The sequence below is a fragment of the Xyrauchen texanus genome, chromosome 25 (genome assembly GCF_025860055.1).
Source record: "Xyrauchen texanus isolate HMW12.3.18 chromosome 25, RBS_HiC_50CHRs, whole genome shotgun sequence".
Lineage (NCBI taxonomy): Eukaryota > Metazoa > Chordata > Actinopteri > Cypriniformes > Catostomidae > Xyrauchen > Xyrauchen texanus.
The window spans coordinates 40,015,947-40,043,777 of record NC_068300.1 but is presented as its reverse complement, the minus strand read 5'-3'; the positions used below and the strand labels follow the sequence as shown (position 1 = coordinate 40,043,777).

General features: G+C 41.6%; 1 protein-coding gene across 1 annotated transcript in view; it reads right to left on the bottom strand.

Annotated features, from left to right (window-relative positions):
• The window catches only part of opn7b (opsin 7, group member b), a 71,524-nt gene that overhangs the window by 24,021 nt on the left and 19,672 nt on the right, over positions 1-27,831 (bottom strand). Inside the window, exon 3 of the mRNA XM_052092162.1 lies at positions 21,564-21,691. Coding sequence (XP_051948122.1) covers positions 21,564-21,691 — 128 coding nt within the window. The remainder of the gene's footprint in view (positions 1-21,563; positions 21,692-27,831) is intronic.

Here is a 27,831-nt window from a genome sequence, read left to right as displayed (position 1 = left end):
CCCGAGCAACATCAACATGGCAGCGGATGCGCTGTCACGACAGGGCACGCTCAGCGGAGAGTGGAGGCTCCATCCCCAGGCAGTCCAGCTGATTTGGGAGCGGTTCGGCAAAGCACAGGTAGACCTGCTCGCTTCCCAAGAGACCTCCCATTGGCTGCTCTGGTACTCCCTAGCGGAGGCTCCCCTCGAGATAGATGCGCTGGCGCACAGCTGGCCCCGGGGGCTGCACAAGTAAGCATTTCCCCCAGTGAGCCTACTTGCACTGGTGCTGTGCAAGGTCAGAGAGTGTGAGGAACAAGTCACTCTAGTGGCCCCCTATTGGCCCACACAGACATGGTTCTCGGATCTCACGCTCCTCGCGACAGCCCCTCCCTGGCAAATTCTCATGAGGAAGGACCTTATTTCTCAGGGATGGGGCACCCTCTGGCATTTGCGCCCAGACATCTGGAACCTCCACGTCTGGCCCCTGGTCAGTGCTCTCGTTTCTGCAGGAGAGGATGGAGGGGAGGCTGTCCCCCTCCACCTTGAATGTTTATGTAGCCACTATATCGGCTGACCACGATGCAGTATACAGTAAGTCCCTAGGGAAGCACTGATCATCAGGTTCCTTAGAGGCGCCCGGAGGCTGAACCCTCCCAGGCCATGCCTGTTCCCCTCATGGGATCTCTCCGTGGTCCTTTCAGGCCTCCAGAGACCCCAATTTGAGCTGCTAGAATCAGTCAAGCTCAGAGCCCTCTCCTTGAAGACGGCCCTCCTGATCGTGCTCTTTCCATCAAGAGTGTTGGGGACCTGCAAGCGCTCTCTGTCAGAGTCACCTGCCTGGAATTCAGTCCGACAGACACCCATATCGTCCTAAGACCTCGACCGGACTATGTGCCCAAAGTTCCTACGACCCCCTTCAGGGACCAGGTAGTGAACCTGCAAGCACTGCCCCGGGAAGAGGCAGACCCAGCCTTTTTGTTGCTGTGTCTGGTGCATGCTTTGCATACCTATGTGGACTGCATGCAGAGCTTTAGATGTTCTGAGCAGCTCTTTGTCTGCTTTGGTAGACAGCGGAAAGGGAACGCTGTCTCCAAACAGAGGCTATCCCAAAGTGTCGTTGACGCCATTGCTTTGGCCTATCACACCCAGGCCATGTCCCACTCCTTGCGGATTCAAGCACACTTGATGAGAAGTGTGGCATCCTTGTGGGCACTGGCCAACGGCACCTACCTAGCATATATCTGCAGAGCAGCAGGCTGGGCGACACACAATACCTTTATAAGAAATTTAGAATCTCAGGGTTGAGTCTGTGTTTTTCTCAGGTCTGAGCATGTAGAACTCGGGAATATGGAACATCTGACCGGGGGGTTCCGCTTGCAGGTGATCATGTGCGCTCTTTCGTCCAGAAGAGTCCACTAAACTTGCACTCCCTGGATGTCCTTCCTCACTAGCCCTCTGGTCCGCGAATTCAGTGGAGGAATTCCCCGACCAGACCCACTACGGGTACTGGAATAGGTGCTCCACAGGATGGGCCTTCATGGATTAATCCCCCTGTGTGTATTTCCATGGTATGGTCCCCCTACTGGCGGACCCACGTCTCCCTTGGGCAGTCCCCTCTGCCCCCCAGTTCCATGTTTTTAGCAACTTCTCCCTCGCAGCAAGTATGATGTACCACCGCGCCACTTCCACATGTGGCCTGAAAACCCATGTGATGTATTTTGCCACATTTTACCTCCCCCAGCCTGGGCAGGTTGTGGTCTCCGCATGGTCTTTTCCCCCTGAAAGAATAGAAGTTGGAAAAGAATGCCTTCCCCGATGCGTGTTATAGCGTTAAGTGGCCCCAGCCGCTTTAACTCTTTGCGAGAAAGATAGAGAGAGAAAAGGCGTGGCTGGTGTGGCCTGCTCCCATGCTTGGCACATCGCTTGTTCCCCCCTTCGGGATGCCAGGAGCCTAAAAAGTTTATGACTTTTTCTATGGGGCGTTGGGGAAGGTTACGTGCAGTGTGACACAGCCTGTTGCTTTGGCACGCAACTGCCCGCACCTGCGTCAGCAGCTCAAGTACACGGTTCAGTGCATGGTGTGATTGAATAGGGACCCCCTTGTGTCACTTCATTTGACACAACGTCGAGCGAACAACAGATGGGGTACTGTTGTAACCCGACGCTGAACCGAGCCACTGTAACAGCCGAAAATTATTCTCGGTTCCTCAGTGCAAAACCTGAATGAACAGATGCATGATTCCCTCCTTTTATACCCGTATGTCCGGGGGAGGGACATGCAAATTTTGTCTGCCAATTACTCATTGGCCTTTTCTCAAGTTCGGAGGACCAAGGCCTTCAAGAAAGTCCACTAGTGTCACTTCATTTGACACAACATCTTGTTCCCTCCATCAGGGAATGGAAGTTACAACATTAACCTAGACATTTGTAACCTTAGAAAATGTCCTCGTAAACCATTTAAACCCACCCACACCCACACACACACACACACACACACACACACACACACACTGTAAAATAGTAAAGGCCTCTCAACAACTGTTTCTCTTGTCAGTATAGTTTACTTTGCTGTTACAGGACACAGTTGATGTGTTGCAAGCTGTTTCCTGTTCTGTAGAAGTGTGTGTAAGAAAACTGCCATCTATAGAAATGTGTTTCCTTTATCTATACTTTCAATTCTCAATATACATCTGTTTACCTGTGCTTTCGCTGATTGAGAACTATGCAGCACTTCACTGATTGCACTATTTCATCTTACTATTATACTATTATACTATTATATCCTTTTTTATATTTGAATCTTTTATTTCTATATTTCTATTAGTATTTATAATTCCTTGTTCTTAAATTATTTAAAATTAAGTTCTCTGTGTCTTGAGCACTTTGAATTACCCTTTTGAAGCACTTTTCAAACTGAAATGTGCTAAATAAATTAACTAGCCTTGCCTTAATATAACTTCCAAAAGTAAAAGCACACAAGACATTTTATCCAACTGCCTGGAAACCAATGTGCAACATACCAGGTTAAAACAACAAGTGCTTTTGAGGATCAAATAATCACTGAATAAATTCATAACTATAAATTCAGTTTTACTTTCTTAATTATATAAAATAGACTATATGTAGGTTCTCTGTACTGTACTTACACTCTCCTCACATTTTTAGAGATTAGTTTTTTTTTGCAATCACTTACAGAGACTGCCGCACCATTATATACATTACATTTTTTTAGGTTGGTCTATTATTATGGTATACTATATCTCCAGAAACCCCATCCCTAATTGCCATGTAATTACATATTGAACTGTTATTGATCATTTTATATGTCATTAACATCTCTTCCTGTCTAAGAGGGTGCTTCATGGCCAGTTTAAAAAGTGGACCAGATCGTTTGCCGCAGTTACTGTAGAGGTCTGACTATTTGAGACAACACAAACACGAGTGCACTCACAGACACACACACAGGCCAGAACCGGCTGTTCATATCCAGTCACCCACAGGAACACAAGCCTGGGGTAGTCAACAGTACAGCACCGTGCACAAACAACACAAACCAGCTCAAAGACATAGACAGGATAGCAAGTGCAATGCTGTGCAGTGAAACAAAGCCACTTCACAGTCTGCTGGAGAAACACAGACGGATGAAGCTCTCTGGACAGGTCTCAAGTGTGCACCTGCATATAAAACACACTCATTTAACGACAGCCATGTGAAGATTTTGGACAGGTTGTACAGATGTTTTAAGGCAATCTATGTGATAATGGAAAAGTTATTTCTGGGTTGGGATGTGACACCACTTGTCAGCCACCTGACCATTATTTCGGCCAAATTCTTTAAATTAAAAAATGATGTCATCATTTGCTCACCTCATGATTTTCATGATTGTCTGAAGTATGAACAACTTTAGAGATTTACAAATGTTTATTGATCCTTATTTAATACTTTAATATTGAATTAGTGGAATTAATCAGTTAATTGTATCATATTTATAATCAATAAGATTAATTAAATGTTAATTGTCATCACATTTATTTAACGCAGTTGATACATTTACCTAATTTGATATAATAACTTTTTCATTCTGTTCTGTATGATTTCTGGTGGCTTATTCGACTTGTTTCAATGGATTACATAACTTTAATCAACACTAAATTTTAAATGATAAAATGAACAAATCCTGCATTCATTTAAACACTTAAAAATTGCAGCCTCAATAGCTTTACAACATGTTTTACGTCAGTGTTGAAAAATACTCATTACCTCTCACGTGTCACGTGACAGGTTGCAACATGCAATATTCTGCGTGATGTATTTGTTTAAATTAAATATGAAACCTTCATGGAGTGGATCAGGAGATTTTTAGCAATTAACAACTTAAATTCAACTTTCTGCTAGCGCTTTAAATGCATCAAAGCATTGTTTGGACTACTTTTGCTTTGTGCTATTTTTCTGAATAAATTATTGTGATTTGACTGCCTGGCACTTTTTGATGTAGTCAAGAAATGGTTATGGTTAGGTTTAGGGGTAGGGTTTGAGATTAGCAGCTCTAAAATATACTTTAGATATTATGTTTACATACAGAAATATATATGTATGTATATGTATTTGCTTTCGGCGGTGGACAGGGGTCATCATGGGCACTGTTACCGGTTTGCGTCTACGCAGCCCCATACGCAGCAGTGTGTTGTGACAAATTCCTCCCGTAACATCATTAAAATTTTCTGTGACTCGTGCCACAGAAGACCTTCTGTCACTTCAGACCAGATGGGATAGCCTTCGTTGCCCTTGTGCATTGATGAGCCTTGGGTACCCAACAACCTGTCGCCGGTTGCGGTTTATCCATCCTCGGACCACTGTAATTAGGTATCAAGGACAACAGACCAGTGTCAGTTTTGGGTAAGTTAATGAAATCATCAATGCTGCATTTTCTGCTGCAAATTTAGAATGGCTTGTGGTAGCCTGTAAAGCATTATTAAGAATGTTAAATTTACAGGTTGAGGCCAGTTGTTCAGTATTTGAATTGCCATTGTCATTTTTTAGTAGTGTACAAAAATGGTGCTTCCAGAGCAGATAGAGGGGTTGAAGATTTTTATAAAACTGCATGCTTTAATTTTTAATTTTTCAGTACATATTTCAACATAAAACCATTGTCACATTAATTTACTAGTGACATTTTGTTTTACATAATGTATTACACACAGTAAAAGTTGAATATAGGCCATTTTATTTTCAGTGAAATGTGAGAATTGGTCAAGAGTCTGAATTCTTTTCTAAGGCCCTATGTATGCTGTGTTTTCACACAGTGGCTGCAAGTGTAAATGTCAACTTAAAAATATTGCACTTGAAAAGATTTATAGTTCATGCCCTTGAGTTCCCTATCGGTCACTCACTCGACGTTGTGTCGATGAGTGGACACTAGGGACCCAGACATCTCTGATCTTGAGAAAAGGCCAATGGAAATTGGCATGTGGAATATGCATGCCACTCCCCCGGACATACGGGTATAAAAAGAGTGACGCTGCAAACACACATCAGATATCTTCTTCGGAGCCGGGCGAGCAAGTTCACAGAGCTGAATTCCTCTGCCGCCTTCATTCATCTCTCTACGCTGTTGGATCTACGGCGCATTCCAGCGGTCCTCCCCCTCGTACACCACGGTTGTGCTGAGCAAATACCACTGGGCGCTTCAGCTCTAGAAAACTACGGAGTGAACAACTTCGTTTATATATATATCTCTATGTATACCTACGTATACATACATATATATATATATATATATATATATATATATATATATATATATATATATATATATATATATATAACAACACTTAAAAGAGTTTCATTTCCTCTAAAAGAGTGGCGCAAACGAAAAACGTCTTTTTCAAGATGCCTTTTTCGTCTGTGTATGTTTCCTGTTTGCGGTTGTTACGTCTCCGCTTCCCACAGCCACTATTGCTACCTCTCGTGTTGGGCAATGCCCACGCAGGGACAGCACTTGTGGATGGATCATGCTCTCACTGCGAGGGCATGATTCTGGCAACTTTGGCAATTTCTCTCGTAAGAGGGACGGGTCGGTTAGCACTGGGGGACCATTTGGGGATTTCAATGGGAGCTTCTCCGGCGGGAAACGCCCCACGGATCTCCCATTCCCCAGCACGCTCGTTTACCCCAACGAGTTTGCGATGTGACCGCCGGATCATCTCAGGGCGAGTTTGCGGTCGCGTTCACGGCTCGGGAAGTGGATGAGCTTTCAATTACAGCATCAGAGAGTGGGTTGGTTCAGTCTGTCGCCATGCACAGCTGACGGCCATGCTTGCCCAGCGGCTGCGAGCGTCGGGATGGAGTGGAATCCTCCGCACCCCCCTGAACCCTCGTGGCCGGGTGAACGGTCCCGGGGCTCCGAGTGCCGCTTACGGCCGCACCCCGCCCCCGTACCTTTGTTCCCGGAAGTGCATGATGGTTATATTTTCCACCAGATGGCACCATTTTACTCTTGTTTAGCCTTTGGAGCAAATACATGCTTTTTCCCATCAAAGAGGCCGATCTTGACACCGCTGGTACCAGTCATCGGCAAGTCCACTCAGCTCCACATCCTCCTGTACCACATCACTCCATCTCTTCTCCAGCCCGTGCTGCGGCCACACACACACACACACAGACACACACACACACACAACACACTCTGACATCCATACCAACACACCTGCACAATTTTATCTGCATCGTTTATTCAACTGGCCTGCAGTGCTCTATAATACAGCTAACAGAAAATAGGAAAAAGCATGTATTTGCTCCAAAGGCTAAACAAGAGTAAAATGGTGCCATCTGGTGGAAAATATAACAAAATAAAATTTTGAAGCCAAGGCTCCAGAATGAAAGCACAATATCATAGAATTCATGATTTTATGCTTTAATGGCACTGAGTTTTATGCTTTAATGGGTTTCAGTGGAGACAACTATTTTATGTACACAGCGTATTATAGATACCCCAAAAATACACACCTTTGGCACAATGTATGCATTTGGCTTTAACTCAGCCAAAATTATCGAAGAAATGAAAATGAAAAAGGAAAAAACGTCCCGAAAGTCACACACAAGCATATACAATCTTTACTAAAGTATCTATACTTCCTATTGTTTTGTGGTATCAAGAATATCGATCCTCACATAAAACATTTTTTTATTATTTAATATGACAATTCTTTTGACAATTTATGTTACACCAACAAAAGTAGTTTTTAAGGGTTAGATCAAGTAGAAATATATCCTTGAGTTAACAATTGCAGAATACTCTATTTATTCTTTTTATATCTTTTTTTATTTTACTCGTCTTTTGGATCAGTGCTGACATTTTTAAAAATTTTTGTTTTGTGGTTTTTTTTGTTTCACTTGACTTTTAATTAATTCTCATGTTCTCATAACCACATTCAGTATAATTTACATAATGTATTATGAATATTTTCTGAATATAGGAAGTTAATAAAATGCTGATGTTATATCCTTAGGTTTTTGTGTTTCAAAAGGCATATACATCCTCTCAGCTAATGAAGTCTGTCTAAAACAAATTCTTTCATGTTTGCAATTCTTTGTCATCTCCATTTGTCTCTGTCTTTCCCTTGAGCTTGTGTGTTTCTTTGAGTGAAGCATTTGATAAATTCTCTTCATCTTGGTAAGGAACTGAATTCATGGCTTTGACATTCTCGACACAATCACTAACCTAACTCTAAAAAACATCCTGAATGATTTATGGTCCTGCTGTCTTTAATTGAAACTTTCCTCTCCAGTATCACAAACTGTCTGTAATCCACTCTAACCCATCTCTCTCCTGCAGTGTTTTCTTGACCTGTCTATACCTCAGTTAACATGATAACAGAAGATCACAAGACATTTATTTTTTTATGGTCACATGTCCAATCATCTTTGATAGTGATAAATGAACAGGTAAACATGTTTGTCTTGCTGTCAAAAACAGTGAAAAAATCTTGTATTTGGTAAAAATTCCTTTGGATTCTCCACAACAATGAATAAATGCCTGTTCCAAATCAAAGTGAGCAAATAAACCCCTCCACGAAAGGCCATTCCACAAGGCAGTTAGCAAAGGTTACATGCGATGGTCACTTAAACAAAGTAATTTTACTTTTTATAATAATGTGACCCTGGGTGGCGTGTATACCAGTATATTTTGAAGCAAGGTTGTCAGTAAAACATCACGTTCAAATGCTCATGCAAGCTCTATAGCCCTTTTGTCACAGATACAACTCCTCCAAAGTTTACATTCGTCCTCATACATAAAATAGCAGATATAGCCATAAGCAGTAATACTCAATAAACAGGGGCCATTTTCCTGTAGCATAAACATTGAGGAAACCTAATTATTAAGATATCTCGTGCTCACAACAAATAACTTTTGGCGGGTAATGTTCATTCATGTATTTATATATTTATGTAGTACAGCTATTTATTATTATTATTATTACTATTATTATTATTGTTATAAAAACACCACATGGGGGCAAATAAGACACTTGAATAAGACTTTGGGGGCAAAGGCAGTGTTTGAAAAAATATATTACAAAAAATATATTTATTTGCAACAACAAAATAACAGCAATAAATAAACAGCTAATAGGATGATGGATGCACTATGTCATAATGGTAATATTTCAGGCAAAGATAAAGAGTAAGTGATGTATGTTTTCATTATTCCCTTCATCAAGGGTGTTCCAAAGGGCCGTATATGAAATGCGAGTGGCCTGCTCCCTCCAGAGCTCCCAATTCAAGGGTTCTGGCCTTCGGAGTGAGCAGGGGATGCTCACTTCCGATTGGAAATCGCCCATCAATGGTGGTAATTTTGATTCATCTCAGTGACTCGAGACTTTTGAAACTTCACAATCGTTCATTGATTTGTTAATTGACCATTTCTGCAAATTACACCTTTGCACATGTAGATGCCGCCAAATGACCATCTTTTACATTTTGAACAAGTATTTACATTGAATCAAAAGTGTCAACAAATATACTAAGAGACTTCAGAACTGCAGAGAGTTTTAGCATTTCCCCACAAATTACAGCAAAGCATATCTATCATATTGTGAATTGCTGAGCACAACTTTATCAAGTTATACAAAAAAGACAACAATACTAGTCTGCAAAATAATTATGAGTTTCATTAACGTCCTTATGTCATTGTAATGTATGGTCATCGCTCACTTTTATTCATAATTCATCCAGCCCCTTTTCTTGTTGAATGAGATGAACTGAATGAAAGACATGCCTTCCCTTGTTCAGTGAACAGTAGATTCTCATTCAAGATTAGTTATTCTTGTCTCGTTCAGACTCAAATGACCGAATGGTTCATTGAAGGGGCATATTTGTTTAGTGTGTCTAACCAATAATATGCTTCTTCACAGCTTGCTCTCACTAAAGTCAGTCTTTAAAAGCAATACAAATGGAATTTGCATTTCAACAAATGTACAAAGAAATTTTTTCACTACAAATGATAGGTCTTATTTTTACTATATTTTGTCAAATGCTGATCTTCAATTTTATGAAGACACAACATTTTTTTCAAGAAAATTATATCTCACACTGTGCTCCAAAGCACAACATATCCATTTGTAATTCATGTCCTTTTAACTGTATGGTCTTCAGTAATTTTTAAACATTCATCAATTCTGTATTATTTTTTGTGCATACCTATAAACTTTTCTTTGTGCATTTCGCCTCTTTCACTCCTTGTTTATCATGATTGACTCACATGCCGAACTGAATGAACATGCCTCCTTGATCTTCGCTCACCAACGAGATCACCGAGACATTAATTTAGTTTGCGAACGAGTTTACTAGTTCATTCAGTCCGTTCATGAACGAGATGTCTCATCTCATTCAGACTCCAATGACCAGCTCAACTGGTTCAGTAAAAGGGTGTATTTGTTTAGCAGGTGAAACCAAAGATATGCTGCCTCACAGCCTGCACTCGAATGCTGATGGCTCATGCCATAGTCAGTCTTTATAGGCATGAAAAGCAGTAAAGCTCATTGGCTTCAAAAGGGAGAGACATCAATGAACAAGATATAAGACTTAATGTATGGAGGTGAACAAGAAGGATTTATTCAAAAAGGCCAAATCATTCACAAACAAAACAACACTAATATACAAGAACACTTACAGAAATTCAAATACAACATAGAACATGGGTGTCAGGACATAGAAAGTCAATGTAATGTTGTCAACAATCACACATTGTGGCTGACACCTCAAATTAATGTGTAGAAATAACTTTGCGTTGCATTCATGTGTCCTTCAAGTGTCCTTCCACATCAAACAGCTTAGGAGGCTGTAAAATCTGCTTTAGACTCATCTGAATGCCTGCTTAGTGGTAAATGATCTAATCAGGTAATGAAGAGGTAGTATGATAAAAACCCCACATGGGATGATTCATAAACAACTGTGCCCTTGATCAAGACACTGAACTCTAAACTGAAAGGTTAGGTTACTTCACAGGGACGGAACCTGTAGTAATTGCAAATTATAATAATACATATACTGTACAAACATGCCACTATTTTTCCTTTTATTTTCCTTTATGACATTAGTGAGAAGAATAAACAGCTATATGTCACCTTTGAAATAATGAAAGTGTAGTATTGTGGAAATGGAGCCTAAGTTGAGCGGGAGAGGAATGAAAATCTTTAAGTTTGAATTAAACATGTGGGAACACACTGGAGAAATCAGTCCTCTAAAAACAGACCTCTAGACCCATTTGACAAAAGATCCATCTAGGGTGATCTAATCTTATGTGGCAAGTGGTAAATAAAAATGTTCCTAAATGGTTTGTTATTGGATCACTGAATTCACATTCAGATGTAATAAAAAACTAATGCGACCACATTGCATTTTAGGTGTAAACAAGTTAAGATATTTTTATTTGTATAGCGCATTTCATAACACAGATTGTTTCAATGCAGCTTTACAGAAAATCATGCATTTTGTTGGCAATTAAATAGTCTATATATTCCATTTCAAGAGTGTAGTCCATCAATAGACAAAGGTGATGCAGGCAGAGATCAATTAGGTGCATGACAGTTCAACCGGCAGGTCATTTCAGTGAGGTTCGGTGGGGTCCATCCTAAGTCCAAGGTACAGGCAGTGGCATATGAATTATCCGATGTCTTACAGTTTGAACTGGCATCAGGTCTTTCTCTGAAGTGCACCGTAAAAGGCTTATGTGATGTCTGGCTAGCACTGGCTGTAGTTTGTCTTCATCACTCAGCGACATGTAGCAGTGGAGTCTAACACCTAGCAGTAATGGAAACAAATAGAATAATATTAGTGTGGATGCCATTCAATTTTATGCAGAGTTATAGATCATGACATATGTTTTTTGTTCCGGCAGACCTAACAAAAGCACCCTAATTGTGAGTTGATGGATGCATTAGGTGTATGCCTGGCTAAATAGATTAGTTTTTAGTCTAAACTTAAACTGAGTGTGTGTCTGCGTCCCATACAGTGTTAGGGAGACTATTCCATAGTTTAGGAGCTAAATAGGAAAAGGATCTACCCACTTTTGTGGATTTTTATATACTAGGAATATTAACAGGCCAGAATTTTGTGATCATAATGAACATGATGGAATACAGCATGCCAGAAGGTCACTTAAGTACTGTGGAGTTAGACCATTCAAATTTTGTATGTAGTTAACATAATTTTCAAATGAATATAAAATTTAACAGGTAGCCAGTGTAACAACGATAAAATGGAGCTAATAAGATCATATTTCTTGGTTCAAGTCAGTCTACTACCTGCATTTTGAACCAACTGAAGTTTATTTATTCAAATTGCAGTACATCCTCCCAGTAATGCATTACAATAATGCAGTCTTGGGGTCATGAATGCATGAATTAGTTTGTCAGCAATATTTGCTAAGTGGAAGAATACTGTTCTGGGTGATCTTTTTACTCTAGCAAGGGCAAAAGATGACAGATATTTTTTATTTAAATCTGATGATGTTACATTATTAGTTAAAAAGACTTAAACTTATATCATCTCCTCTGAGTAACACCAAAAACTTCACTGTTAAGTGTAGCAACACCTCCTCCTCGACCCTTCAGGTGAGGCTCATGTTTAGACCAATAACCTCGGGGAGTAGATTAATTTAAACTATTATATTCATCTGGTTTAAGCCAGGATTCAGTCAAACACAGCACATCCAACTATGATCTGTAATAATTGAATTTACAATTAGTGTTTTGGTAGAAAGAGAGCTAATGTTTTTTTCTAAATGATTTAGTGAGAGCAATGTGTTTGGTTGTTCTCTATATGATATCTAGTTGATACAGTCACTATGTGTTGTAGTTTATTTGTTGTAGACCCAAATTACTAGAGAGGAGAGTGGCAACTTCTCGGGAGGGATGGAGTCCATCTCTCTTTAGCAGGTCAGGTATGCCCCAAAATCTGTTCCAGTTGTCTATATATTCTATGCTGTTCTCTAGACACCACTCAGACATCCAGCCATTCAGTGACACTAATCTACTATAAACCTCATCAACATGACAAGCAGGGAGGGGGCCAGAGCATATTACAGTGTCTGACATTGTTTTTGCAAGTTCATACACCTCTTTAACATTATCTATAGTGATCTGCGACTGGCTAAGCTGGACATTGTTAGCCCTGGACAAAATGAATAGCAAATTTAGAATATCTATATTTAGCATTAGCCAGCACTTGTAGATTTGATCTGATGTCAGACGCTCAAGCCCAGGAAATGTATTTAACAATGGTGGCTGGAGTCTCTATTTCCATGATCCTTACAATATAATCACCAATTATTAAGGCTCTTTCAACATGATTTTCAGTGGGTGCATCACTGAGTGGGAGAATCGATTGGAAACCCTAACAGGAATGGGAGAGAGGTGTCTCTTTTCTAAATGAATATGCTGCCAAGATGTCACCCAAATGTCCTGATTCGTGGGTTCTACATCCGGAACCAAAGTGTTTGTGTTGCTCACTGTACTGCCCTCATCCGAAACGGTATCTACCGGCTTCTGTTTCTCACTGACCTCCATTAGCGTTCGAATGCCTGCCTTTAACTCATTAACCTTCTCCATCAGCCTAACTAATTCCTTATGTTTCTCACTTGTGTATCCTTCACTGCTGACAGAAGAAGCTATAGTAAACGTTGCATGCAATGCAGGAAGAAATAACATGAGCAGATGCATGACTTACAGCAATTGTTTGTTGTTGTCGTTGTTGTTATGGTTGTGCTTGAGTAGCGATGGTTTGAGATCTATGTGGTTCAATGTGGCTCCTAATCAGTGTGCAGCATGCAGGCAGCAACCGCAACAGCTAATCCATGCTGATACATCTTGGACAGCGGTGAATGACCACCTACTCACCTGTCAATTAACCACTGTATTAAAACAAGAGTTTAAAGGCTTTACTTTTTTGTAGTTTCATTAACTTCCCTGAGGTCTGCTGATAATGTTATTACGTTTTTTTTTCTTCTCCAAAACAGTCATAATTGAGTAATATATGATAATTTTCCACCCTGTCTCTGGCAATTTTTCTGAAACGCTTGGTTTTGGCCTAAGAGCCTCCTTTTTCCAATTAACACTTTATATTGATTACAACATATGAAACAGAAAAGAAAAACATACATGCACAGAATAATATTTTAACCCCCATTATTCCCCCTCCCAATCCCCAATCCCACCCTAACCCCCAACAAACATGGTCAAAGCCAAATCACACACACACGCACACACATAAACAAACACAAAAACAGAAAACAAAACAAAAAACATATACATATATACATATATATATATACACTCACCTAAAGGATTATTAGGAACACCATACTAATACAGTGTTTGACCCCTTTCGCCTTCAGAACTGCCTTAATTCTACGTGACATTGATTCAACAAGGTGCTGAAAGCAATCTTTAGAAATGTTGGCCCATATTGATAGGATAGCATCTTGCAGTTGATGGAGATTTGTGGGATGCACATCCAGGGCACGAAGCTCCTGTTCCACCACATCCCAAAGATGCTCTATTGGGTTGAGATCTGGTGACTGTGGGGGCCATTTTAGTACAGTGAACTCATTGTCATGTTCAAGAAACCAATTTGAAATGATTCGAGCTTTGTGACATGGTGCATTATCCTGCTGGAAGTAGCCATCAGAGGATGGGTACATGGTGGCCATAAAGGGATGGACATGGTCAGAAACAATGCTCAGGTAGGCCGAGGCATTTAAACGATGCCCAATTGGCACTAAGGGGCCTAAAGTGTGCCAAGAAAACATCCCCCACACCATTACACCACCACCACCACCAGCCTGCACAGTGGTAACAAGGCATGATGGATCAATGTTCTCATTCTGTTTATGCCAAATTCAGACTCTACCATCTGAATGTCTCAACAGAAATCGAGACTCATCAGACCAGGCAACATTTTTCCAGTCTTCAACTGTCCAATTTTGGTGAGCTCTTGCAAATTGTAGCCTCTTTTTCCTATTTGTAGTGGAGATGAGTGGTACCCGGTGGGGTCTTCTGCTGTTGTAGCCCATCCGCCTCAAGGTTGTGCGTGTTGTGGCTTCACAAATGCTTTGCTGCATACCTCGGTTGTAACGAGTGGTTATTTCAGGCAAAGTTGCTCTTCTATCAGCTTGAATCAGTCGGCCCATTCTTCTCTGACCTCTAGCATCAACAAGGCATTTTCAGCCCACAGGACTGCCGCATACTGGATGTTTTTCCTTTTAACACCATTCTTTGTAAACCCTAGAAATGGTTGTGCGTGAAAATCCCAGTAACTGAGCAGATTATGAAATACTCAGACCGCCCGTCTGGCACCAACAACCATGCCACGCTCAAAATTGCTTAAATCACCTTTCTTTCCCATTCTGACATTCAGTTTGGAGTTCAGGAGATTGTCTTGACCAGGACCACACCCCTAAATGCATTGAAGCAACTGCCATGTGATTGGTTGATTAGATAATTGCATTAATGAGAAATTGAACCGGTGTTCCTAATAATCCTTTAGGTGAGTGTATATACAGTATATATATATATATATATATATATATATATATATATATATATATATATATATATATATGCTGCCACCCTGCCCATCTTCGTGTACCACTCCAGAAATGAGGGTGAACCAGCCAACTTCCATACCCTCAGAATGATCTGTCTACCGATCATGACACTGGTTAGGACCCAATTTCTTGTATTTATCCCCTATACTAATGACCGCCCATTGCCTGGGCGAGTCTGGGGAAAAATTACATTTTATAAATCACACATAAAACTCTGAACCCTAAACCAGAATTCTTGGATCTTAACACACCACCGAAAAAAATTAGTTGTGTTCCCATCTTCTGATTGACATTGCCAGCAGGTGGGTGATTATTTAATAGTAAGCCTATAAAATCTAGAGGGGGTCCAATAGAATATATGTAAAATCTTGTCTTGCATAAGGCGCACACTTGCATCTCTAGATGCAGACTTGATGTTTTTTAGAATCCTACCCCACACTACCTCCTCCAATACAAAGTTTAAATCTTTCTCCCATAATCTCTTGAGAGATGTTAAAGTTAAAGTTAAAGTTAAAGACTCTGAATTAGCAGGGAGAAACACACTGATGCCTCATGGCCTTTTCCAAAAGCAGTAATCACCACTTCCAGTGTATCTGCCACTATAGCGGGGTGTATGCTGCTCCCCAAAATAGTACAAAGCAGATGGCGCAGCTGTAAATACCTAAAGAATTGAGACCTGGGAATCTCAAAATGTTCAGCCCAATTTTCAAAGTATCTCAACACCACTCTCATATAGAACACTGAGTGTATTAACCTCCCACAAAAACCTCTCTGTCCAGCAGAAAGATGACCTTTTTTAATACATAACTTTGAGTTCAGCCATGTACTCGAAGCAAAATTTAAATAAATGTCTGAATTAAACACTCTGAACACTTTTGCCCATGCAAGATAACAGGGTGTAACTTAACTTCTCTGGTTAGTTTGATAGAAAGGCATTGCAATGGTGAAATAGGGGTAAGAACTTCCTGTTCAATATAAACCAGGGAGCGGCTCTCACAGGTGGAAGCAATCAATGAGCCAAATGTCTGAGACCAAATGCATAATAATAAAGCAAAATCTTGGGTAGACCTAGCACACCTTTGTCAGTCGGCCTATGTAAAATACTGAAATGTAATCTGTGACGTTTACCATTCCAAATTGGTACCTCTGTACCTACGCTATTCTATCAAATGGCTTGAAATAAGAGAGGGGAACATCTATAGGGTGATATTATAGTACTGTAGGTAATTTAATTTTGTAATACAATTCATTTTAATAATATTAAACTTCTCAATCATAGATAAATGTAATGAAGCCCACCTGCCCACATCGCTCGAAAGCCTTTTTATTAAAATTTCAAAATTAACTCTAACTAAATCACCCAAATTTGCCCCTATTCAGAGTAAAATAATCTGAAATTAACCCATTCATTTGTATCGCCGCTACCTTTTGTCTTTAAAGTAACTTAATCCAACCAATAAAAAGATTCTCGAACCCTTACATTTCCTAAATCATTAGCCAAAATTTGTGAAAATAATTTTACGTCTAGCTGGATCAGGGAAATTGGACAGTAAATCTTACACTCACTTGGATCTTTGTCCTTTTTAAGAATCAGACTGATCCGGGCTTGTGTCATGGTTGGTGGAAGCTTTCCATGATTCCATAGAAACTTCTAGTAAAAGTGGAGCCATTTCTGTAGCACAAGATATTGAAAACTCAGGGGCAAAGCCATCTGGCCCCAGAGCCTTGCCTGTAGGCAAGGCCTTAATTACCTCGCCAAGCTCCTCCAAGGTTATATCAGAATCAAGAGAATCTTTTTGCTCAGCCGTCAGTTTAGGAAGTTCTAATGGTTCCACAAAGCTTCTAATATTCTCATCAATAAACGAAGACATGGAACTATAGAGATCAAGACAGAATTCTTTAAAAGCATTATAAATATCAATGGCTGAGGTAAATATTTCACCACAAGCAGATTTCACTGAGGGAATGGTAGAGAAAGACTCTCTCTGTTTTATATATCAAGCCTGAAGTTTTCCTGCATTGTCCCCCGACTCAAAATATGACTGTATTGCCCTGAATAGCCAAAATCCCACCTTCCGTGACAAAATATTATTATATTTAAATCGGGTCAATTTTCTGAGGCCACTAAATGACATTCGGCGCTTTATCTCTGCCTCTACACATTTAATAATCCCTTCCTTCTTGTGCTTTGGATTTTTTTGGTCAATGCAGCATACTGTCTGATCCAGCCCCTAAGAACTGCCTTAAGTGCCTCCCTAGCCACACCCACAGAGGATACTGAAGACAAGTTGGTCTCCATATTAACGTTAAATTCAGCCTTTAACATTGGTTAGAATTCGCAAAAGGAATACATTAAAGCACCAACTATATGATTTCCTTTACTCCATATGTGGCAACACCTCTAAACCAACCAGGGCATGATCTGAGACTAAAATGTTTCCAATTAAGCAATCAACAACAGATAAAATGAGGGGCTTAGATGTATATAAAAATCTATTCTAGAGTAAATTTTATGGAATGATGAAAAAAATGTATAGTCCCTACCAGATTGGTTCAAAAGTTTCCAAATATCTGTAAGCCCAAGATTTTACACATCATGTGCAGCGTCAATGTTGCTCTAAGGTACTTTTGCTTCACTATGATCAAGGCCTAAGTACATCAAAAGATTAAAGTCTCCTCCCAATATTATATCATGAGGGGTGCCAGTGGCACCCCTCATGATAGTGGATCTATAAAAATCCCTGATCTTCTAAGTTAGGTGTGTAAATATTAGCCAAAATAAGACTTTGCCCCTGAATTTCTGCTAAAACAATAATGACTCTTCCTAATTTATCTTTAATCTGTTTGAGACATTTGAATTTTAGATTTACTTATCAATGTAATGACTCCCCTGCTGTTACTTGTGCTACTTGTAAAGAAAACATGTCCATCCCATATATTCCCAAATTTTTCAGCTTCCTGCGGGGAACAATGCATTTCTTCAAGAAACACTATCATATTTATTATGCTTAAGAAGAGAAATAACCTTCCTTCTTTTTATGGGTTGCTCCAACCCAGTCACATTCCATGTGGAGACAATCCACTCATATTAATATTTGACATTTTGACATATAGGAAAAAATGTATTGTGTGTCAAAATCAAAATGATAAAGACCACATTCCAACAATCAAACATGTATGCCTATGAGAACCCCTGTGACGGATTGCTCAAGTCCGGTGTTTCAATATAAATTTTGTTAGACAGAATTACACAACAAAAGATAATCCATAAACAAACTCCTGCCAATAGGCAGAATAAACAAAGAGCATGTAGATTCATCCACAAAACTGTCCCGAAGGTGAATTACTCCAAAAAAATAGACTCCAGCTGCTAGGCGGAACCAGCACAAAAAGAAAAAAAGGTGCTCAGTTTCCTCGGACAGTCAAACGAATGTTCAGTGAGCCGGCTCACTTGGCTGCTACATGAGTGCAAAAAATGAAATAATCACTCCAATGTCTTGCAAAAAATACTCCACAAAACAAACTCCAGCTTCTAGGTGGAACCAACACAAAAAATAAAGGTGCTCAGTTTCCTCAAACACTCAAGTGAATGTTTAGTGAGTCGGCCCACTTGGCTGCAGCATGAGTACCACAAGATAGCTTACTCACTCCATTGACTTTATGAAGGACATTGCTTGCTGTGGCTAATGTGAATGTTTATGGCCATCCTTATCATCTATTCTTAAATTTTCAAAAGCGACCTTCCGTTGATGTAAATGTTTCTTGCATTTGTTGAATCGATCATGTTTCTCTCGTCGAATTCGCCTGGGAACAAGAAAATGCTGTGGTTTTTATAAGAAATCCTTCCTTTACTCCTCGCCTTGCTTAACACAAGATCTTTTTCGGATGATCTCAGAAATTTGGCCAGAATTGATAGGGGCAAATCAGATTCTGTAATGTAAATCAGATTCTGAAAGAGCCGTCCAGGAATTTCACCATATCCTGACCTTCTTTGGCCTCAGAAATGTTTACAATACGGTCATTATTCCACTGACTACGGTTCACCATGTCCTCCAACTTCTCCCAGACATGCTCCAATCAACCTTGGTTGCTAGTGTATTAGCAGATAATTCCCTCTCCGATGACTCCAGATAATGGATCCATTTCTCAATATCCCCCACTCTTGTAATTATCTCAGATAATTGAGTCTCCATGGCAGTGATCGATCAACATATCATTGCAAGATCCTCCAAGTCAGCAACGACCTTCGTCAACAAAGCCACCATGATCAACATCTCTCTCCGCATTTCCCTCATCTCTCTGACCAAATTGACTCCCTGGCTCTGGGCCTTCTCAGGGGTGTCAGCTTGAGCACCTAAGTGTCTTTTAATGTCTCCAGAGCCCGAGGATTTTTAATTCTTTGACATATTGTCCTCCTAGAACAGTTATGGAACAGACTGTATCGAATCTCACCGGTATATGTCATTAAAAATGTTATAACTAGCAAAGTGCGCATAGCTCACTGATCACACATCCGTTCTTTGCATGGCATTATGTGACCACCTAAGAGCCTCCTGAAAATTTCAAGGTAAACACCCACTGATCTGATTGGCTAACATTGTGCAGCCCCTTGAAATCAGCCATATTTAACTCACTCGAAAGAGAATGAACAAGCTCCACAACATTATAAAACTAAATTTAAGGGGTTACACATAACGCAGATCTAACACATAGCATCCAAATATATTAAACTGTTCATCTCAAGCAAAACAGTTAACACTCAGCACCATAAACTATCAAACAGTCATGACATATTGAAATATTCATGAATTAATCTGTTATTGTTTTGCATCAGGTCCAATTGTTTTTAACAATTTTTCAACAAGTTGCCCAATCCTTCAAAAATAGTTGCTTTGCAAAGCTTAAATCATATTATGACTGGTTCACAAACAAACCACGCTGACATGAGCCAAAAAAACACATAGACGCACACACATCCAGCATCACATCAGCACAGACGTGTCAAAATGATTATAGATGTCCATCTATAACATGTTTTCATACACCAACAATTAAAAATAGCGCAGATGGAGGGGGCCTGGGTAGCTCTGCGAGTAAAGACACTGACAACCACCCCTGGAGTCATGAGTTTGAATCCAGGGCATGCTGAGTGATTCCAGCCAGGTCTCCTAAGCAGCCAAATTGGCCCAGTTGCTAGGGTGGGTAGAGTCACATGGGGTAACCTCCTTGTGGCCGCTATAGTATGATTCTCGCTCTCGGTGGATTACGTGGCAAGTTGTGCATAGATGCTGCGTAGAATATCGTGAAGCCTCCACACACGCTACATCTCCGTGGTAACGCACTCAATAAGCCACGTGATAAAATGCGCAGATTGATGGTCTCAGACATGGAGAAAACTGAGATTTGTCCTCCACCACCTGGATTGAGGGAGTCACTATGCAACCACGAGGACTTTTGATGTGTTTACATACGTACAACGTGAAGAAAATATTCGCCTTGCATTATTCATGCGAGTTTGACCGCTGGATTATAAACTTATGTTTAAACTCTATTCCACCTTCTCTTCCGGAAAAGGACAAGAGGAGGGGCTTCTACGACTTCATAGTAAAGTACAACCAATAGCTGGAATCAAGTAATGCGCATATTTTCAGAACTTACAAGGTAGCCTAACTTCCTCGCTCACTTTCCTCCAAGCGATGTCTTTTTTCGTCCGGTCTCTGTACATGTATGACGTTGTGTCCACACAATTCCAGGTGCCCACACACCGCTACAACAAATTTTTTATCCTTTTTTCCAGATTTCTTCTGTTACTACGTCAGTGACAGCCGGACAATCTCAATGCTAATAGGCTTTCGTGACAACGCTTCATGCGGATTTCTCAGTCGAATTGAAAAAAATCAACTCGCGCTAATGACGCGATTCAAATTTGCATGTTCGAGTTGCGCCATTCGCTTCATTCACGCCACCCGGCTTTTACTTTTTATGTAATCGTGCTATGCGAAACGCTCGCTTTGCATTGTATGTGAATGCACCATTAGGAATTGGCCATTCCAAATTGGGGAGAAAATTAAAAAGAAAAAAAACAGCGCCGGTCAGCAAAAGAACACAGTGCTCTCTCTGAGTACGAAGTGGGCGGGGCCAAGGGTGCAATGATTTTAATAGGTGTTAATGTTTTTTTGATGTAGAGGCGGTCATGAATTAATGAGACCCAAATGATTTAGAGAAGTTGCGGCATTTTTGCAGCTTGGTTTCAATAAATGCTTTTATTGCATTGGGGTTTACATTTTGAGTTCTTAAATTTACAGTATGTTTTTATAGTTGAAAGTATACCTCTCATATAGTATACCTCTCATAACCCTTGAAGTGCTAGGGCTTTAAAATAACCAATCAAAAATTTGGAACTTAATAGACGATTCTTTATTAGATTTAACAGAATTATGTAGCATGCCATATAACACACAAATACAGATCTTACCATAGTTGGGGCAGCAGACTTTGAGCCAGCACACACAGGAGAGCACAGTCAAGTTACTGAGACTGCAGAGACCAAACAGAACTCCACAGAATGCATAGCACATACACATCACCTCCGTGAACAACCACCTAAATAGAGAAAAAGACAACAAGACTTTAGTCTGTGCAATCACTTGAATGAAAATTCTGTCATCACAAACTCACACCTATGTTGTTCCAAAATGATGACAGGATTAAATTTTTTCTGCGAATTACCCCTTTAAGCTTATTTGAGCATATAAGCAGTACAAAACAAAAACCCAAGTGCAAAAGGGATGAGATCTTGTTGTATTCTGTTTTTTACACACTTGTCTGTCTAATGTCTCTGATATGACATAACCTCTCCACAGATCATTTGCATGGTTAAACAGTTGCTAAGCAATAACGTGAAGCATGTTTCCACTGACCTTCAATGCATCAGATCAAACCAGTGAATGTCAGAGAAAGTTGAGGCTAAATTGCAGTGCTCACTGCTTCCTGCACACTGGTAATGGGATACATGTTAGATCTAATTCACTAAATTATGTTCTATTTGAAAGGCCCTGTAAAGTCATCACACATGAACAAAACTTGAATCATGCAGATTCAATAGTGTAAGGATAATTGAAAGCAATATTAGGCAATATCACACTTACAATTGTCAACTGTAGTTCCCTATATGTCACTCACTCAAAATTGTGTCGATGTAGTGACACTAGGGGTTGCTCTTGAGAGCCCGAGACACCTCTGATCTTTGATAAAAGGCCAATGAGAATTGGTGAGTGGTATTTGCATGCCACTGCCCCGGACATATGGGTATAAAGGAGGGGACGTGCAAACTGCTCATTCAGATTTTCTCTTCGGAGCAGAGCGGTCAATGGTTCAGCGACCTGAATTTCCCACGGCTTCCATTCCTCACCTTTGCTGGATCCTTACAGCACATTACAGCGGCTTTCTCCCTCTCTGCACGGTGCACTGCAGAGATTGTCCCTGGGCACTTCAGCAGATCACTTAGAGTGTATTCTGTAAGACTATATTTTCCTTCCTAAATGAATATATTCTAAAAGAGAAACACACATCGGAACGTCTTTTTAAAGACGGCCAGAGCCTACGGTGCCACTGGACTAGCCGCCCTGCATTCCATGGCTCTCCTCCAGGTACAACAAGCCAGGTCGCTGAAAGAACTGCACAAGGGTAGTTCTGCCTCGTGATTGATGCAGGAGCTGCGCTCAGCGACGGAGGTCACGGCAAGGTCTCTCGGGCGGACGATATCCACTTTGCTGGTCCAGGAGCGCCACCTATGGCTTAACCTGGTCAAGATGCGAGAGGTCGACAAGACATGCTTCTTGAACGCCCCCATCTCCCAGGACAGCCTATTCGGTGACACCGTCGGAGCAGTTCTCAGCGGTGAAGAAGCAGACGGAGGCCATCCAGCATATCCTGCCCCGGTGCGGCTCTAGATCCTTCACCCAGTTTGCACACCGCCAAGGGCGTCTCCCTGTGGCGGCTGCACCGGATCCAACTCGGCCTGCCCCTGTGGCCCTGCACTGGTGTTGAGCCCCCCGCAAGAAGCAGACACCACCCATCTCACTCTGCCTGCTAAGAAGACTTCTAAGAGCCCCTGAGACAGGTGACACATGGACGAGAAAACCTGCTGTTCTGGAGCTGGTAGACAGGTTTCCCTTTCATTTTGTTTTGCTGCTCACTCCAGTAGCTGCGTTACCCAAACATTCATCAAAAGAGCAGTTTCCTCATTCCCTGGGTCACATAACCGATGTGTATGTCCGTCACCCCGACCACAATCCACCATTTCTCTTTGGCAGGTCCAGCGCCCCGGCGGCATTTTCCCTGCCACTGCGCACCAAGCTGTGGCACAAACATACTCAAACCAGGACGGTTTAGAAAAACCTACCCTGCCTCAACCGATCCACTGGTGAGTATCAGGTGCATCTATTTCTCTCGACTCAGCACCGCCACAGGGCTCAAGCCCCGTCAATCTTGTCCCCTTGGTCCCCCTCGTCCGGAGCTTGGACTCGTGGCTCGTGCTTTTCAACCCGTCGCAATGGCTGACCCCAACCGCCAGACTCAGCTACGCGATTCAGTTCGCCAGGCGCCCACCCAGGTTTAGCAGCATCCACTACTCCACGAAGAAAGACGAGAACGCCGCTACCTTGCCAGCGGAAATCGGCAACCTTCTGCGGAAGCTTGCGATAGGGACCTAGTGCTTTCGCACCTCAGCCGGCTAAGGCTTCGGGTCAACTGGGAAAAGAGAAATCTCCTCCCGATTCAGCGCATCTCTTTTCTCGGTCTGGAGTTTGACTCCATCTTGTTGAAGGCGTGCTTCACGAATGAGCGTGCACAGTCGGTGTTGGCCTGTTTGAAGGGGTTCAAACAGAAGACAGTGGTTCCACTGAAACTATTTCAGAGGCTCCTGGGGCATATGTCATCCTTGGCGGTGGCCACACAGCTCGGGTTGATGCACATGAGACCGCTTCAGCACTGGCTGAATCTCAGCATTTGCCACCCCCTGCAAGGCTATAAGCCCATTCCATCAGGAGTGTGGTGGCCTCCTGGGCTCTGACCAGTGGCACCTCTCTAACAGACATTTGCAGAGAAGTGGAAGATCATGTGACATATCTCCACTTAAAATACACACACACTCTCCCGACGTAAACACTGGCATCCTGGTTGGTTAGCGAATTCTCTCATTTTCTGGGGAGAAAAAGAAAAAAGAGAGAAGAGGCATGACTGGGCTAGCCTGTCGCTATCCTTTGGGTAGTCGACTCATCCCCAAAGGGTTGTTCGACACTCATACTAGCATCAGGGGAATTTATGTGAGGCCCAGTGCACTGGCTATGCGGCACACAGTAGTCTGCTCGTCTTGCACCGCCGATCCACATAACATGGTTCAGCTAGTTGTGGCATTTTTGGGGACCCCTAGTGTCACTACATTGACACAATGTTGAGTGCGTGACAGATAGGGAACATCCTGGTTACTTCTGTAACCTCCATTCCCTGATGGTGGGAACGAGACATTGTGTCCCACCTGACACAACGCTGAACTACCGGGAACTTATTCTCGGCTCCTCAGCACAAACCTGAATGAGCGGTATGCATGTCCCCTCCTTTATACCCATATGTATGGGGAGTGGCATACAAATACCACTCGCCTATTCTCATTGGCCTGTTATCAAAGATCAGAGGTGTCTTGGGCGCTCAAGAGCGACCCCTAGTGTCACTACATCGACACAACGTCTCGTTCCCTCCATCAGGGAACGGAGGTTACGGAAGTAACCAGGAAGTTTTGTTTGGCAATCCAGATGCACTACTTTACATCACATTTATGTTATTATGAAACGCTTTCTTCCTAAAGTGAATGATAATATGATGCAAAAATCACATTACTAGCAAAAACAAGGATAGTCAGCTGAGAAAACAGCCTTAGAACTGCCTAGACTTTTCTGTCCCTGTCAGGCATTTTCATTTCTAATGTTTAGATGCATTGTCAGTGCATGCATTTTAGATGCATGCATGCACTGCACATACACATACTGCATGAGATAGATGTTAAAGTATGTATTTGAACATATCTTTGTTCAAATAATCTAGAAATGGTTTCAAAGATAGAATAGTGTTTACGTAATCAATGATTGGACCACATGAAACAAACAAAAAAGGCAATGAAAAGATGGAATAGCAAATACAATGTGCCTCTGGAGGTATATTTATTCATGTGTGAACTGCATAAATGTGACATCAAAAGAGAGATCATGTCCTGATGCTGCACTCAAGTGCTTTCAGCGGTTTCAGCTGATTTAATAAGCCTTTATAATGATTACGCCATTCAGATGAGAGAGAGACGACCCTCTTTAATGAGTCTCAAGAGGGCAAATCAACATCTAAAGGGCAAAAGAAAAAGATAGAGAGATGTCCTTTTCTTCCTTAAAGGATTACATTACCCAAAAATGAAAGTTTTGTCATTATTTACTCACCCTTTTATTTTTTCATGTAGAACATACAGTCAATTTTACACAGCTCTTTTTTCATACAATAACAGTTTATTTTGACTATTTCTGTCAAGCTCCAAAATTAACAAAAAAGTATGATTATTAGAAAAAGGACTAAAGTATTTGAATCATAAAGTTTCTATTAGTTAACAATAGATAATAACTTAGGTATCAACAACTAACAATGAACAACATAGTTTTACAGCAATTATTAAGCTTTGTTAATGTTAGTTAAAGGGGAGTCCCCTTTGAGCCCTTAGAGTCAGCTGAGCTTAAGGCACTCTCTTTAAAGACTTCCCTCCAGACACCACTCACTTTCATCAAGAGGGCAGGTGAACTGCAAGCATTCTCTGTCAGCAAAACATGCCTGGAGTTTGGTCCGGGCTACTCACGTGATCCTGAGACCCATTCAGGGATCAGGTGGTGAACCTGCAAGAAGGAGGCAGACCCAGCTGTGTCCGGTGCGAGCTTTAAGCCTCTATTTGGACCGCATGCAGAGCTTCGGAGTCTTTGAGCACCTCTTTGTCTGCTTTGGTGGACAGTGGAAAGGAAGTGCTGTCTCCAAGCAGAGGATCGCCCACTGGATCATAGACGCCATAGCTAGGCCATATCACACCCAGCACGTGCTGCCTCCTGCTGGGCTACGAGCCCATTCTACCAGGAGTGTGGTGGCCTTCTGGGCGCTGACCAGTGGTGCCTCTCTAACAGACATTTGCAGAGCAGCGGGCTGGGCCACACCCCACAACTTTGCGAGGTTCTACAATCTCCGGGTTGAGCCGGTTTTATCCCGTGTCTTAACAGGAACAAACAGGTAAGTTCGGGAAAGTTGGCCGGGTGTATCGCTAGCGCATAGCACCTTTCACCTCCACTGAGCTGAAGACGTGTGCTGTCAACTCCCAGTAGTGTTCACAAGATGTGTTCATACAAGATGTATTACTTCCTCCTAGCTGTAGCATCTTGACCAATCAATCAGACACACAATTATTCATGATTTAATGAATAAGCCAACAGATGTCTCAAGACTGTAACAAGCAAAGGTCCAAGTAGGCCCAAGCCAACTCTGTTATGTCTGCTCCCCACTGATCATTATCAAGCTTTACACTGTCTTTACAAGGTCCAGCAACTAGTGGACATCAGTGACATTCCAAGCGGGGGAAGCTAACTGCATTCCAGAGCAATCTTTCCCCCATAAGAAATTGACTTAAAGCCCAGAACAACAGACTTTTCTTCATTAAATAATAAACTATATTTAAAAAATAATTATAAAAACTATAAATATACCTGTATATCCCCAGGACATTGTGTATAGGATCATTACTGTCTTGTAAAGTGTTTTTGTACAGTAAGAACAACCAGATAATGTACAATCAGTTCTGGCATGTTTTCTATCAAATTAATCCTTGTGTGACACACTGCAAAGTGGTATATATATATAATTCTGATAGCACGTATTGTATGCTTGCTATATTAATCAGAGCATAAAGGGGCACACATTATCAACTTACCCCCCACTCATGCAATGAGTCAGCTTCCAAACAAAGGAACATTTCCCGCTTGGAAATTGCACCTTTCTCATTGGTCAAGGCAGACTCGAGAGGAGGGAACTCCATCAGGAGTTAAAAGACATGTCCCGCCTCTTACTTTCTCTTTCCCCTGGATCTTTCCCCTGACCATCTGCTGCTGGTCATGCTGACCATGAGGTCACAGGCTGGCAGGCCTCAACATCTCAAGCCATGTGCAACTACCTGGACCATAGTCAATGACCAGAGTTCATCCTAATTTCTTCATTGAATACGGAAGAAATTGATTGCAACTTGAACACATCAAGACGTTCTCCTGCAACTGCAAGTATCGTACCAGTAACGTCTCAGTTACTGACGTAACCTCCATTCCCTGATGGAGGGAACGAGACGTTGTGTCGCTGAGTTGACACTAGGGGTTGCTCCTGCGGAGCACATCCATCTCTGATTTTGAGAAAAGGCCAATGAGAATTGCCGTGTGGAATTTGCATGCCACTCCCCCGGACATACGGGTATAAAAGGAGTGACGCTGCAAATACACATCAGGTATCGCACTGAGGAGCCGAGCCAAAGACCCTGCGCTTTCAGCGGACGGTTCAGTATAGTGGCTAGTGGGAACACAACGTCTCGTTCCCTCCATCAGGGAACGGAGGTTACGTCAGTAACTGAGACGTTACCGTCTGTCACTCAGTCGACGTTGTGTCGCTGAGTTGACACTAGGGGT